At 40.3% G+C, this 15,295-nt stretch overlaps 1 protein-coding gene across 1 annotated transcript in view; it reads right to left on the reverse strand.

Annotated features, from left to right (window-relative positions):
• Window positions 1–15,295, reverse strand: part of LOC109912901 (A disintegrin and metalloproteinase with thrombospondin motifs 20-like) — a 344,616-nt gene that overhangs the window by 150,270 nt on the left and 179,051 nt on the right. Inside the window, exons 12-15 of the mRNA XM_048607987.1 lie at window positions 13,627–13,772; window positions 10,381–10,562; window positions 10,163–10,299; window positions 9,032–9,149 (exon numbers count right to left, since the gene is read on the reverse strand). Coding sequence (XP_048463944.1) covers window positions 9,032–9,149; window positions 10,163–10,299; window positions 10,381–10,562; window positions 13,627–13,772 — 583 coding nt within the window. The remainder of the gene's footprint in view (window positions 1–9,031; window positions 9,150–10,162; window positions 10,300–10,380; window positions 10,563–13,626; window positions 13,773–15,295) is intronic.

Below are 15,295 nucleotides of genomic sequence, written 5' to 3' on the forward strand. Positions count from 1 at the left end.
CTGCTCCTATGATGCTGCTTGGCCTGCTGTGTTCATCCAGCCCTGCACCTTGTTGTCATGTTATTCTTTAATTGTTTATGGGATGTGGGTGATAAATGGCCAGGCCAGTATTTATTGTCCAGTCTTAATTGCCCTGGAGAAAGTGGTGGTGAGCTGCCTTCTTGAACTGCTGCAATCCTTGAGATGTACGGCCACTCACTTCTGCTGTTAGGGAGGGAGTTCCAGGATTGTGACCATGAAGAAATGATGGTACAAATCCAAGTCAAGATGGTGTGTTGATGGGGAGCAACCTGCAGGTGTTGGGTGTTTCCATAAATGTGCTCCCCTTGTCTTTCTAGAGATTTCAGGTCTCAGGTATAGATAGGAACTAAAAAGTCCTGACTGTTTGAAAACATTGCACTTGGTTTTTACAATGCATAAAGCAAACCTCTCTGTCTGTGAATGTCTAAATACTTAATATGATCAAGTCAAGTCAGTGGCTCATGAAGGGGAAATATTCTTGACAAATTTGCTGGAATCTTTGAGCAGTAACAAGCACGGTAGATAAAGGGGAAGCAGTGGATGTAATATGTTTGCATTTTCAGAAGATGTTTAATAAGATACCATACATGAGACTAAATAATAAGAGTCTGTCTGTTAAAGGTAGTATATTGGCATGGATAGAGGATTGGTTAACTAATAGAAGACAGAGAGTTGCGTTAAAGGGCAGGTGGGCATTTTCGGATGGCAAATAGTGGAATGCCACAGGGATCAGTGCAATATATATTTGTTATATCTATTTATGACATGGATGAGGAAAGTAATGCACTATAGCCAAGTTTGCAGATGACACAAGAATAGGTGGAAAGGCAAGTGGTGAGGATGACACAAAGATTCTGCAGAGGGATATAGACATAGTAAATAAATGGGCAAAACCTGGCTGCTGGAATATAATGTGGGAATTAGTGACGTCATGTACTTTGACAGGAAGAATAGAGAAGCTGAATATTATTTAAAATGGAGAAGGACTGCACAAAGCTATGGACCAGAGGAATTTGGGATTCCTTTTGCATGAATCACACAAAAAGAGCACCCAAGTTCAGTGGCTAACAGGGAAGGCAAATGGAATGTTGGCCTTTATTTCAAAGGGTAAGGAGTATAAAAATATGGAGGTTTTGCTAAAACTATACAAGACACAGGTCAGACTACAGCTAGAATTCTATGAACAGGTTTGGGCCCCTTATTTGGTGGCAGTCCAGAGAAGATTCACTATGTTGAACCCAGGAATGGAGGGAATGTCTTTTTTTAAAATTCATTTGCGGGATGTGGGTATCACTGACTGGCCAACATTCATTGCTCATCTCCAGTTGCCCTTGAGAAGCTGGTGATAAGCTGCCTTCTTGAACTGCTGTAGCCCACCTGCTGTGGGTTGACCCACAGTGCCATTTGGGATGGAATTCCAGGGAATGTCGTTCAGGGGGGACTTGAACCCAGGTCTCCTAGTTCTGAGTTAGGGGCACTACCACTGCACCAAAAGAGCCTGTGGGTTTGTATTTTATTTCCCTCTTTTTATTCTTTTTTCTCTCTTCATATCCGGAAGTGTTATCACACACAACCGAATGACTTTCCCACCAACAAATCACCTTGACTTTTGTTTTGTTTTTAACCTATTAACCACCACTAGTAATCATCTGTGTAGCCAATTAGAGATTTACATGCAAACATTTACCATCAAAAGTGGAGGGTGGAGATGGGGACAGCTAAGGAGAGAGGTAAGGGACTAAATCAGAATGGAGTTGGAGGAGGAAGTTGGTCTTCTTTATAAAAGGGCTCAGGTGATGAGTTCCAAATAGACAGGCTGTTACCAAGGAAACCTATACTCCATGAGAAGATTAATTAATGATTCCCCATGGGCCTTAAAGGAGTTATCACAACAATACCCCAGACAATAGGCTTGGAGAGGATATCTCACTTACTTCATGGAAGATATATAAATACCTTGCAAATGGTGAGTTTGGGTGAAAGGAGACAGTGGGGCTGAATGCCACCAAGTGTGGTACTTTCTACAGGAGGACTTGGAGTGTAAAGCTCTGGATTAAATGCCGGTTGTGAAAAGTTGAGCAAGTTGAAAGAACAGCGAAGGTATCAGGAAAAGAATTGACCCACCAGGAAATAACGGTAAGAATGATGCTTTCAGCAGGGTGAGGGATGGCTGCTGACAACAGACTCCATTTCAGCTCAAAGACACTGCCGTGGATGGTATTCAAGTAAGTTAGAGGCAAGACCAACACTAAATAGCTCCAACTTTGCCAACAATGAGGTACTCTAAGATTTTACTTCTCCAAGACTTGGTATTAGTGGGGCTGTCAATAAATACCACTCAGTGGAAGGATAGAGATGTACAAGGTAGGATGGGGGCCAAGAGCTATATGAAGCTGTATGATGCAAGACAGAGAGAGTGGAAAAGAATGGGAAAGCCAGACAGTGTGCAACATGGCAATGAGGTGAGATGAACATCCAGCCATCGTAATGGCTTATTATTAGCACATTTATAGTAAGATCAACAGAGGATTACAGGAACGGATGAACACATATCTTTTCCACTGTAGCCAAGTAGGCAGTGCAGTCCACTACGCAACAGTAATTTGACAGGAGACCATTGGTTCTATCCAGGCTCGTTGCCCTTTCAGCTTCATTTCTTCAAAGCACAAAATGCAGCAAACTCAGAAGTGCACAGATAGGGAATCACTGATGGTTTTCAGATGCTAACACTGACAGGAAGTCTACCGTTTTTGCCAGTTACACGATTTATTTTTCAAGTGCTATATGTATCCACACATTGAAGTATCAGGAAGCTTAAAATGATATTTCCAAGAATGAGTTAAGGAGACAGCAGCAACAAAATTAATTGAATCTGATAGAATACAAAATAAAAAAAACTGAAAAACAGGGGCAGGTTCCACAAGTAGCCTGTGTTCTTATAGTGCTTAATTTTGGCAATGTCTTAATTGTGTTTAAAATGCAAACTGGGTTAATATTCCTGAAAGTGGAAAGGTGGGGAAGGGGATCAAAAATAAATCCTTACACACTCAATTGCCAAGCCTCAACAACCGGAATTTCGCAAGCAAAGAAAAGACGGATTTCTGTCTGGAACAAGGAAGAACTGCTTTTTAACTCAGTTCCACTAGGAGGAGATGAATGAATAGCTGTAGTCAGAAGGAGCCCAGGGCAGGCATGGAGGGCTCCAACATTTGCTTTGTGCCTCACTGAATCACACCACCATCTAAAGACTTTAGCCCTCTTTCTCTGTTAAACTTATCAGTTTGGCATGTGTTCAGTTACTTTAGCTGTGCTATGGGTTCCAAGCCAGCATCACTTTATTTATATTTCTTGGCTCCCATTGCATTAATCCTGCCCCAGGAGAAAACTCTATATATTTCTGCTCACACAGGATAGCCAAACTCCCTTCACACTAGCAAACATTTCAAGCATGCAGAAAGGGTGTATCTGCAATCTCCAAACATTTAAATCAAATCCAGCTAAGTTTAAAAAAGATTCAGGATGGCCAAAGCAATCCCAAACGAGTCACATTAGAACTAGGTTTGACATAGCACAGTATTCAAGTGACAACAAAAATAAGTTTGGTCAGTGTACCATAGCTCAAGCCAAGAAAACCCAAAGGGCAGCAAGCTTTAAGCATAAACGGCTTGGATTTGGGGATCAATGGAAATTGAATGGCACTTGTCATTCATACCCACTCCAGATTCCCACAGACCTTTTGTGATCATTTCAGCAGAATCAAGATGATTCAATGCAGTTCCTCTGTGTGTGTGTGTGTGTGTGTGTGTGTGTGTGTCTGAGAGAGAGAGAGAGAGAGACCGCTGGGTGGGGTGGGGGGAGGCGGTGGAAGAGGTGAAGGAATCCTCAATGAGCCTGACACAGTCGAAACCAGGAATATTTAATTCAATATAAAATACTGTACAGAAGGGAAAATAAAGTGAAAGGTAAGATAAATGGAACATAAAGACAGACAGAGAGAGAAAAACCAAAAGTAACAAAAAGTTCTTTTTATACTATCCTATAATTAAAATCTAAAGCAATAGAATTCTATACAAAATGAAAAGATCAGTGCAAGAGGTTGGTTTCCATTTATTAACTAAATTGCATGGATTGCTAATGGATAAGTACTGCAACTTCTTGCATTTAATGTATTTTAAAGCTAAGTCTATGACTAAAGTACAGTCCAGTGAAGACCAGGTAAATTAGATAGCACCTTCCAGAATTCCATCTTGCCGTCCAATTTATTTCTCAATACTAACGAGCACCAATATCCTCACTGATATTCTCACTGTAAAATTTGAGTCCTTAGATGGTACACGCAGTGATATCCTCATCATAAATACAGTCTTACCCTTCAAAAAGTGTTTAAACCTTTGCCATTAGCCTTACTTCTCACATGCTGTGTTTCTGGAAAACGCTTGATACCTCAAATCTCTTAATTCTTTTACCTCTTTATTCTTAATCTTATTCATACTTCACCTTTCTCTCACTTTACTGCTATCTTTCCCTCTCTGTACTTGTTCCCCTTTGTCTTCATCACATTCCTCTCTGTTCTTGTTCCTTCCCTGATTATCTCTTTAGCTTCATTTTTGCCTGTCCACAAATCCTGCTCGTCTTTGTCTACTCTCATTCTTCCTTCCACTCTTCCAATCTCCCTCTCCCACCATCAATTTGATTTCTTCCTCAGTCTCATTTATTTCAATGCTTCCCTACCTCTCTTTTCAATTTTGTCTTGTTCTCTTTCTCTCCATCTCCTATACTCCATCTCTATTTTCCAACTGCTACTGGAAGTGGGGGTCCATTGAGTGACCAGCAGCAGAACCCAATATTATTGCATAACTAGGAGGAGCATTCAGCTCACTCTAACCCCAGAAAAAGAGAGACTATTTTGTGGTCATTTTGGGAGTGACTCCAGTGCCTCCTGTATGGGATGCTGGTCAAGCCACTCCAGGACTGGTACCAGGGGATGTAGCATGCAGGCATATGCACCACTACAGGTACTGAAAATTAGAAATGGAATCTTACAATGTCTGTAATTACTATAAATGTATTCCTGTCAGCTTTGGCTGGGAGTGCAGGCGACCTGAGTGAGACCTGGATGCTGCAGCTTAAGCAAATCATTTTGACAATTTGACAAAACCAATCTCTGTGTCACCTCTGCAAAAGTCTGGACCAGAACATTGTGGGACTACGCTCAATTCCACACATGCACAGTTTTCCCTTTGCAAAAAAGACCAATTGAAAACTGAACTCATGCTGTCTGATTTGCGACTGTCCAAATGACGGAGCATAAATCCACCCACTATTGAAACTGAATGGTTGGATACCCTGTCGATAATTAAAGTATCAGCCAGGGTTCCTGATCACTACACTGATCACTATCTGGTGATTACATCTGGATGGGCAGCCGATAACAACAGATAGTGTCGTTCTTCTGTTTTCCCACAACTAACAGTGGTCATTGTCCCGGAAGGCAGAGAGAATGCAATTTGCTGGCACAAGTCATACTGTAGCACAGCACCTGCTCCATTAAGTTGAAGGTGGGGGGTGGAAATAGAGATGGGATGGAGCTTTTAATTTTTTTTTAAATGGCACTGTCACCAAGTGCTGGAATTAGACCCATATGTTAAATAGATCTGTAATCTTAAAACAAATCATTTCTTTTGGAGGGAATTAATTGCACTGAGTGCCAATCAATCTTATTTCCATAAGTTCCTTCAACTCGAGATCAAATTGATGCAATAATATTGAGCACCACTTGGAGGAGATTATCTATTTAAGTTCAAACCTTCAGTGACAGAGTTAGTTCCAGAGCTAATTACTTACAACTTGATCAAATGACTTATTCACAAAGAAAAATCTGAAACGATTTGAAAATCGTAATCAACATTGCAAATGGCACAACTTCAATTCTTTAATACAAAAAGCAGAGAACAATGAACCTTTCCTTTACATTCCCTAAATGAAAAAGACCTGCATCTTGTAATGTATTGTCATAATTTAAAGACTAATGTTTCTAATGCGGCAATCCTTCAATTATTTCAACCTTCAAATTTATTTTGATGATTGTTTCTGTTATATTATGAACTATGATTGCTTGTTCTATTTGTTTATAATCACAATTTACCATCAGCCATTGTGTGATTTTTCAACAAATCAATTTTCTACCTATCTGTAACATTTGCATTGGTGTGAACTAACATTTTTGGATATTGTCGTAAGAAATGCTTGTTATTGAGGACAAAGTATTTGTCATGTCATTCATGATCAAACAGTATCAAACAGAGTTGTAAGAGGCTATACTAACCATTCAAAGTTCTATGAGCCTATCACTGACACCACTGATCAGTGCACATTTTCTAGCAGACATCACTGGATCTGATACAGAAGTGAGAGTTATTTTTGGGATCTTAGAATGAGTTATAGCATTATCTGATTGATGAGGCGGGTGATGATATCCTAACCATTCACCTCCCACCTCTCCCACCTACAAAAAAAATCGAAAGAACTGCAGATGCTGTAAATCAGAAACAAAAACAGAAATTGCTGGAAAAGCTCAGCAGGTCTGGTAGCATCTGTGGAGAGAAATCAGAGTTAAAATTTTGGGTCAAGTGACCCTTCCTCAGAACAGTTCTAAGTAGGGGGCACTTGACTGGAAATGTTCACCCTGATTTCTCTCCACAGATGCTGCCAGACCTGCTGAGCTTTTCCAGCAATTTCTGTTTTTGTCTCCTACCTATTTATGAACTCTCAGTATATATCAAAAGAGGGGACTTGGGCTTGATTGTGTATGACTAGGATCAAATTGCACTCCATCATAAAGCTGCCTGCAATCCTCATTAAGCAATGTCCACCTCTGGCCCAGTAGCAAGGTACGTACAGGGACATCCACATTGTTCCAGCCATGTGCTGACATATTGTCCAGTTCCAGTTACAGAAAATGCATTCTTGCAGGCACAGACTAGCAAGGCTGATCCATGAAGGATATGGAGGTAAGTAGAATGTCGAGGGTTAGCTCAGTCCAACACCTCCTGCAAGCAACTTTGACAAACCCACATTAACAAAGTGCTGAATATCTGGCTGTGTCAGATTTGGAGAACTAAATCACTGCAGTTGCGTGTTTGATAATTGAAACATGGGTAAGGACTGCAATGCCTTTGTCACACCAGATAGGCACATAGAGAATTGGGGACTGGGTAAAGAGACAGCGTGTATAGCATTCCTACAGCAGGTTTTGATACATTCGATCAAGGTAGCCAGTTGCCATTGTACTATTAATCAGATACGCGTTCAAATAAATTTACTGCAGAACTGTGGCGGACTTTTAATGGGATGTTTGTCGTTTTCACGTCTGATTTCAGTATCAGTGGCTTTGCCTGCTATCATGTTATCATCTGAGAATATACCATCAGTGCCCAACTCACTTTGTGCTGAAATCTCTCCACTCTGCTCCCTTTTAAACCTGTTTCTTTATTCATGCTTTTGGTCACTTATACCAATATCACTTTAGGTGCTTCAGTGCACTCATGTGGAGGGCCTTGGGACATTTTACTATGTGTTCTATAAACAAATTAACGTCTTACACATTAAGTATCAAGTATATCAAAGTCATAAGATAAAGTCTAATGACTTCCAAGCACAGGAAAATATTACTAAAGGAAACCACCTGGACTAGATTAGCTCTCTGCAGATACAAATGCCTTCAGTCAGTTGAGTATATTGTTTATGCAGATGCCAATCCAAAATAACTTTGTTTCCGATTACAAAAAAAGCAAGTATTTGAAGTTCACTTAAAAAGTCTTGGGCTGAATATTGCAGGTGTAATAGTAATGAAAATGTCAGTGCTCACTGTCATCGCTCAGTGATATTACAGCAACTCCTGGCATCCACAAACACGCATGCAGTTGAAAATGTAAATCTAGAGAGTTTGAAGTTATTGAGATTTAAGCAACACGTGACCAATGAATTGTGAACTTCAACCTTCTACACTACTTTTTATTATTAAGATCATTGAAAATGTTAAGCCTTAACAAATGTAGTATAATAAATTTTTGTTGGCATAGTAAATTATAATCACTGCTAAATAGATTTTTTTAAAAGTGTGGAGCATCATTTCCTCAAATATTTTGAAAATCTGTAATCATTAAAATAATAAACTTTTTTTTCAGCTTGCGATCAGTTTCTATATTAATTCATTATGTATATATGTCCAAATAGTTATTTAGCTTTTGCACAGTGTCCTAAAATGTAGATAATAATCCCAGCTGTCTATTATCTGCTTTCTGACATGGAGGTGCCAGTGTTGAACTGGGGTGGATGAAGTCAGAAGTCACACGACACCAGGTTATCGTCCAATAGGTTTATTTGAAATCACAAGCTTTCAAAGCACTGCTCCTTCACTTCACCTGATGAAGGAGCAGCACTCCGAAAGGCTGTGCTTTCAAATAAACCTGTTTGTCTATAACTTGGTGTCATGTGTGGCCTCGATTTTCTGACCTTTGAGAATTTTTAAAATGCTTGGCTGGCCAGCCTATCGATTGTATTCACTATGACTGGCACCACAGTAAGTACCAAATAAAATGTCAGATTTAAACAGAGAAAATCAACACTCTAAATATTGCAGCTTTGCTGCTGAATTCAAAATCCAGGACATATGCCAAAAAAGCATACTAATGATGAATTAATTTTCACTATTCAACAAAGGAACACTTCATCTATTAAAAGTAATAATAATTAATTCTCAGTTGCACAATCGCTAAATTTTACAGTCCTCCATCAGTATGTTTTTACTGTCAGCAATTGAAGTTTCACAATTATCACCTGGATCTTAACTATTCTTATGGTCAGAAATGTAAAGCTAGAATCCAAGATGTAACATGCAACATTGGTGTTTTAAGAATAAAACTTATTTCAAAACGTGGTCACCAGTTTAAAAAAAAAGCTCTTGTCCGCACTGGTTCGGTTTCTTATTCTCAATCCATGCACAACTTACCATATTGTGCATTATCAAAAGTGCCAGCCAGAGTCCGACATGAGGAATTATCTCCACCACACACTCCACATTTATCCCGCCTTGCTTTGGAATTCAGTACATGATCACATCCAGCTTGCTGCAAAAGAACAAGTTAGGGATTAAATATAGAAGAATAAATATCTTAGAATGTGTAATTTCCCAAACATGACTATTAACAGTTTTTATCATCTGTCAAGTAAATTAGGAGAGTAGATAAAGCCATCAATAAACATACAACTTGTCCTCGTTGAGAGTGCACAGGAGGATTACAGACAAATCTTGCCTGGTGCCAGTTTCACTAACGAAGCCAGATACTCTGCATTTGGCAAGTCACTGTTGGGCCAAACAATAAGATATCCAATAAAGCATCATTAACTGAAACCAAACACTAAGAGCAATAATAAAAATGCTGCATTTATTGCTTATCCTAGTTGCCCTCGAGAAGGTGGTGCTGCTGCAGTCGCTCTGGTGCTCTTAGCAACGTAGTTCCAGATTTTGACCCAGCAACAGTGAAGGAACAATGATATAGGATGATGTGTGACTTGGAGGGGAAGTTGTGGGTATTGGTATTCCCATGCATTTGCTGCCAGGGCTGAGGACAGAGGGAGAGGCACTATAGCCCATCAGCCAGGGCTGAGGACTCCATACTATAGGGACAGGGCCAGGAACAACCATGGAGTCCGTGACTTCTAACTTGGACCTGCCTGCTGCCCTTGTCCTTCTAGGTCATAGAGATTGGGGTGTTTGGAAATTGATATTCCAAGAGGCTTGATGGGTTACTGATGTTTATCAGTGGCAGAGAATTGAATGTTTAAGGTGGTGGTTTAAATGATGGACAAGTGGGCTGCTTTGTCTGGATGGTGCCAAACCTCTAAAACATCGTTAGAGCTGCACTCATCCAGTTAGCCCAGGCTCATTTGTGACAGACACACACATGCCTCAGGCTGTTGTGCCAAACATACAGGTTTCCCAACCTCTCAGTATCAACTCTCAAATGTTTTCCACTTTCCCTAATGTTTACACAGCTCCAGCTCAGCTCTCACCCAGCTCCACATCTGGAGAAGAGGTTAAAGGTATTAGGTTTGCAATAAAATGCAATTCTCAACCTACCCTGCACAAGCCTTGCACGCAGATATCATTGGTATCAGGCCCACAAGGAGTACCGTCAGTGGCACGGTCTTTCAGTTGGTAATATGCTGTAGTTCCAGCCACACGGCAGAAAAGTTTGCACCGATCCTTCATCAGAACTGTAACAACAGAGTAACATGTAGTACTGACTCCAAATATCCCAGGTTTCTGTTGCGTTGCAAATATTTTGGAATACTTACTGCCACTGTACTTTGGAAGCCAACGCACGTTTGGCGGCAAACCATTGATGTTAAAATGCTTCCCATCAAACTTTGAGCATTGCTCTTCCCTGAAGTCCTTTCTCCCCTTTGGACAAGGGTCTGTGTTACAGGATCGGAATTTCATTCTGCGACCCACACAATACTTCCCACCATTTCTGGGTCTGTTTGGGACAAAAGCCAATAGCTCAGGACAGAAGCAACGTGTGATTCGAATGACTTGGACAGTAAGCAAAATCTCAATGTTGTGTCAATAAGAGTTACCGCCTTATATGTCTCATGCTGGAATGCCATAGTGACAACACCAAGAACTTGTTTTCAGTCAAGCACAAAATTTAAATGCAATATTTTCTCAGAGTTGAAATTTATGAGTTATATTGGATCATTAGTTTCAATATAACAACTTTGCCAAACAATGTATAGACGGCAAAATTAATTTCGTTCAATGACTTGCAGTCCAATGATAGGAAACCAGACCCAAGTCTCAATGTCAGCTGATAATCTGATAGAATGACCTCTCCATTGAAGACCATTGAATGTAGCCAGCTACCAGCAGCAGTCCCATTGCGTGAGGTCATGATCCTTATGAGAAAAGCACACCACCATTCTTTGATCTACAATTTCTACCGACTCGCTTCTTAAAACAAGGTTATGGATGGATCACAAACAAGCTTCTAAACAAGATCAGATGGCGATCTCCTGGTTTGAAGATTCACTTGATTCCCTGGTCATCACAAGGCCAGTCTAAGTCAACGTAAATTGTCAAGGCTGGAAACTACAATTCGTAGATTGAACACATTGTCCAGGAAACATCAGCAAAAGGTGCATCTATCCAATGCATTTGATGAGGGATGAGTGGAGAAAACTATTTCTAGTGATAGAAGAGTCAGCAACCAAAAGTCTTTAAGATGGTTGAAACATGAATCAGAGACAAGATGAGAATTTTATTTCATGTAGTGAGTGCTTATGAACGTGTTTTTTTATTCACTCATGGGATGTGGGTAATGCTGCCTGAGCCAGCATGTACTGCCCATCTCTATTTATCCTCAAGAAGGACTGCCTGAAATAATATCAGAAATAGAATTAATCATGGCTTTTGGAAGAGAATTGGATAAATACTTGAAGTAAAATAAAAGCAGACGACTATGGGGAGAGGCTTGGGGAGTGTGACTAATTGGATGACATTCTTGAAGACCCCAATACAGGTAGTATCGTAGAATCCCTACAATGTAGAAGCAAGCCAATCAGCCCATTGAGCCCAACCCTCCGTAGAGCATCCCACCCAGACCTCACACCCTACCCTATTCCTGCAACCCCGCATTTCCCGTGGCCAATCCAAGTAACCTGCACATCTTTGGACTGTGGTAGAAAACCAGAGAACCCAGAGGAAACCTGCATAGGCACAGGGAGAACGTGCAATCTCCACACAGATAGTTGCCCAAGGGTAGAATCAAACCCAAGAACCCGGGGCCGTGAGGGAGCAGTGCTAATCACTGAGCCACTGTGCTGTCCAGGTAGGAAGGGCTGAACTCCCTTCTTCAATGCTTTACCATTCTATGAATCTATGTAACTGTCATCAAGAGGTAGTGTACTAACCAGGTACAAGCTCACCATTTACTGCATTGTTACTCTATTTAGACATCTGTCTTAAAGATAATTGTCAAAGAGATTGTTTCTTCATCAAAGAAAATTACAGATAACATAACGGGTTTATTCCTGTGGTCTTCAGCCATCTAATTTTGTCAAACCTCCTCATTTAAGCATGGATCTGAACTGTCTCCATTGTGGTGTGTTTGGTTACAGTACGGCTGGTCTTTCCACTTCTGCCTGTTACTTTATTCATGACAATACGACTATACTGTTGTCTGCAAGGTTACAGCCCATATGTTGGATGGTCGATACGAACTGAGATCTTGTTCTTCTGTCATTTTCCTGACATCACAGGTCACAAATATCTTGGCCAAAAAGAGGTACTGAGAAATATCCTCACTTGAAAGGCAAATTTTAAAGTAGAGACCATGGGGGAAAAGAATTCACGAATGCTCATCTTGGAATCATGCATAGCCACCCTGTGATGTTCCCATTGTTTGTGGAAAGTTATGGGCTAGATGCTGAATGAAAAAATGTACATTCTCGAGCGCTGTGGCTTGTGTGAAATAGAGTGGAATCTGTATTCCTTTGTTGGGGTTACAGTCCAAAAATGTGCAGGTTAGATGAATTGGCCATGCTAAATTTTCTATAATGTCCAGGGATGGGCAGGCTGGGTGATTAGCCATGGGAAATGCAGGGCTACAGGGAGAGTGTCTGGGTCAGATGCTGTTTGGAGGGTTGGTGTGGACCTGATGGGCCAAATGGCTTGCTTCCACACTGTAGGGATCCTATGATTCTATGAAAAGTCTCCTAATGTTTTGAAACCAAAATGCAAAAATGCAAGACAAAATCCATACTGAAAGATTAACGTGTGAAGAACACTCATATTAGACTTGAAACATTAACTCTTTTTCTCTTATCAGAAAAGCTGCCAAGCCTATTGAATTTCTGTTTTTATTTCAGATCTCCAGCCTCTGCAGTATTACCATACTGAAAAACATTGAGTCACAAGGTGAATTTAAAAACAAATTCCAGATTTCTCTGCAAAGCATCAAAACGTCGCTAATATTTAACATTCCTGGTAAAGAAATTACTGTGATCTTTTAAGACATACGCAATGTTTGAACAACATAAACATTAAATCAATTAGAACAGTAAAGCAAAGTAAACAGAACACTGCAAACACAAAGCAATACAGTTTGTGATTGCCTATATAAAAGAGCATCATCTTGGTCAAATTGACCTCATAAGGTGTGGAACAAGAGAGATTGCCTTTAGGTATTCCTGTCTCTTTGCATGACTGAATTTTATTTGCTTTTATGTACGCCAATTGAACAAAGAACAACTAATACTGCCCTGTGGAATAGTCTGTCAACTTTGAGATTTGTTTGAGGGGCCTACAGTTAAAGAACATGCAATTTCCTTCCTTAAATGGTGTTCAATAAAGCTCTTGTTGACGGCTTTAGTTTTAGGGGCTCAGTAATACTTTAAGAATGTAGTTGGGAAGACAGATTAATTTTCAAGACACTTGAAAATTAGACAGATACAGTTGAGGATCATGAATTCACTGGCACTGGTCACCCAACTCAGAAAACCACTTTAAATGGCCCGGTGCACCATAATTCAGAGGAAACTTACTCTGGCTTGTTGCAGTCTCTTACTGCACTCCTTATCCCTCCACCACATGTCCGCGAACATGCTCCGTATGATCCCCACGGTCCCCACTCTCCATCCACTGGCCTTGCTGCCATCTCCTTGTTCACACAGAGTCCATGCCGACAATGCTGCATCACAAGGAACAAAAGCTGTGTTTTAACGTTATTTAGTGGCTGAGAAAATGTGGTCCTTCATGGAAAATAGCTGAGGGAAATCTTAAAGAGGATCAGCTCAACCATTGCCATAGTAAGGCAGAGCCATCAGCCTCAGCCGGGGAATCGAACCCTGATCTGTGGCACCTACTGTAGATTGTGTGTTGGCTCAATCTTGATTATAACTTGACAACTGCTAATCCTGAAACACATTTAGGCCAATGAACACACAGCTAACCTTTACCAACCTTTAAGGGTCTTTGAAACTCAATGTTTATTAAGGACAAATATGAAGAATATATCCTCTTGCACAAGGTATCAAAGGGCTTCTGCATAAGAAAAGCCATGGAATCGAATCTATTTTCCCTTTATCTGGACTGTTGGATTACTCTCAAAGAATTTGGTCTGACATAATTTAAGACAGTCTGCAGTCTGAGGTCCAGGTCACTGAAACAGACTGTTCCAGGCAGGAGTTCAGGAAGGTCTACTCCTGCTCCTATTTCTTGCCTTCTTGTGTGTGCTGTCACCATTCTATAGATAGTCTTATCTACATCACGTAGAATCAAGATTAAGGAGAAGTACTTGTACCAACTGGTTTAACTGTCTCAATAAACAACTGTGCCCGAGAGTGGAGATTGTTTATATATTTTAGGAGATAACCTAAGTGATAAATTTTGATTTGCATTCCTTTCTAGCAAGCTTCACAGAAATGTGACGAATTTATGTGCCTGTGCTTTGCAAGTTGTCTGATGCTCAGGTAATTGACTTTTCCAGCAGTGATTTTTTTTTTGTCATTTGAAAGTTCAGGCTTTCCTGTTACTGCAGCTTCTCATCACGAAAACGGTAACAGGAAATGAACAAGTTCTCTGTCTTACAAAAACATTTGGTGGACATGGGAAATCTTAATAGTAGAGTGTCAGCATTGAATTGAATTTTAAGAAGTCTCTACAATGAAAGTTGAACTGCAGCAAGGAAATCATCAGTGATCATGTCATCGAGTTATACAAGGCCTCAAACTGATGCAGTATTTACCACATGGAGACACTAAGCTTTCTTCTGCTGTGTGCTTTCAGAAATCAAAAGGAGAAACGAAAAATAAAAATTTTACACCAGTTTACTGTAGTCAAATTCTGTTTGACAACACCCCTGTGAAGGGCCTTGGAATGTTTTATGACTTTAAATGCCTTATCTAAATGCAGTTATAGTGACCTTGTACATGAGAGTGGAAGGACTCAGGAATGTACTCACAAAACCCCGCAAAGAGATTCTCAACATCCACCATAAATTCAGGATGGGTACCAATTGCAGACCCAGATCTATATGTAAATGAAACAAGGGAAGTTATGATGACGCTGTCACTTTAAAAGGTTATTTTGTCCTTTTTTTGAAGAGAGGTTGTAAGACAGAGGTGCTGAACTGGCTATTTGAATACAACTTAAGTAAAGAACTTATGAGGCTTTTTTTCAAGTTGGAACAATGGAAGCAGCCTGATTGGGTGT

The sequence above is a fragment of the Rhincodon typus genome, chromosome 18 (genome assembly GCF_021869965.1).
Source record: "Rhincodon typus isolate 14 chromosome 18, sRhiTyp1.1, whole genome shotgun sequence".
NCBI lineage: Eukaryota > Metazoa > Chordata > Chondrichthyes > Orectolobiformes > Rhincodontidae > Rhincodon > Rhincodon typus.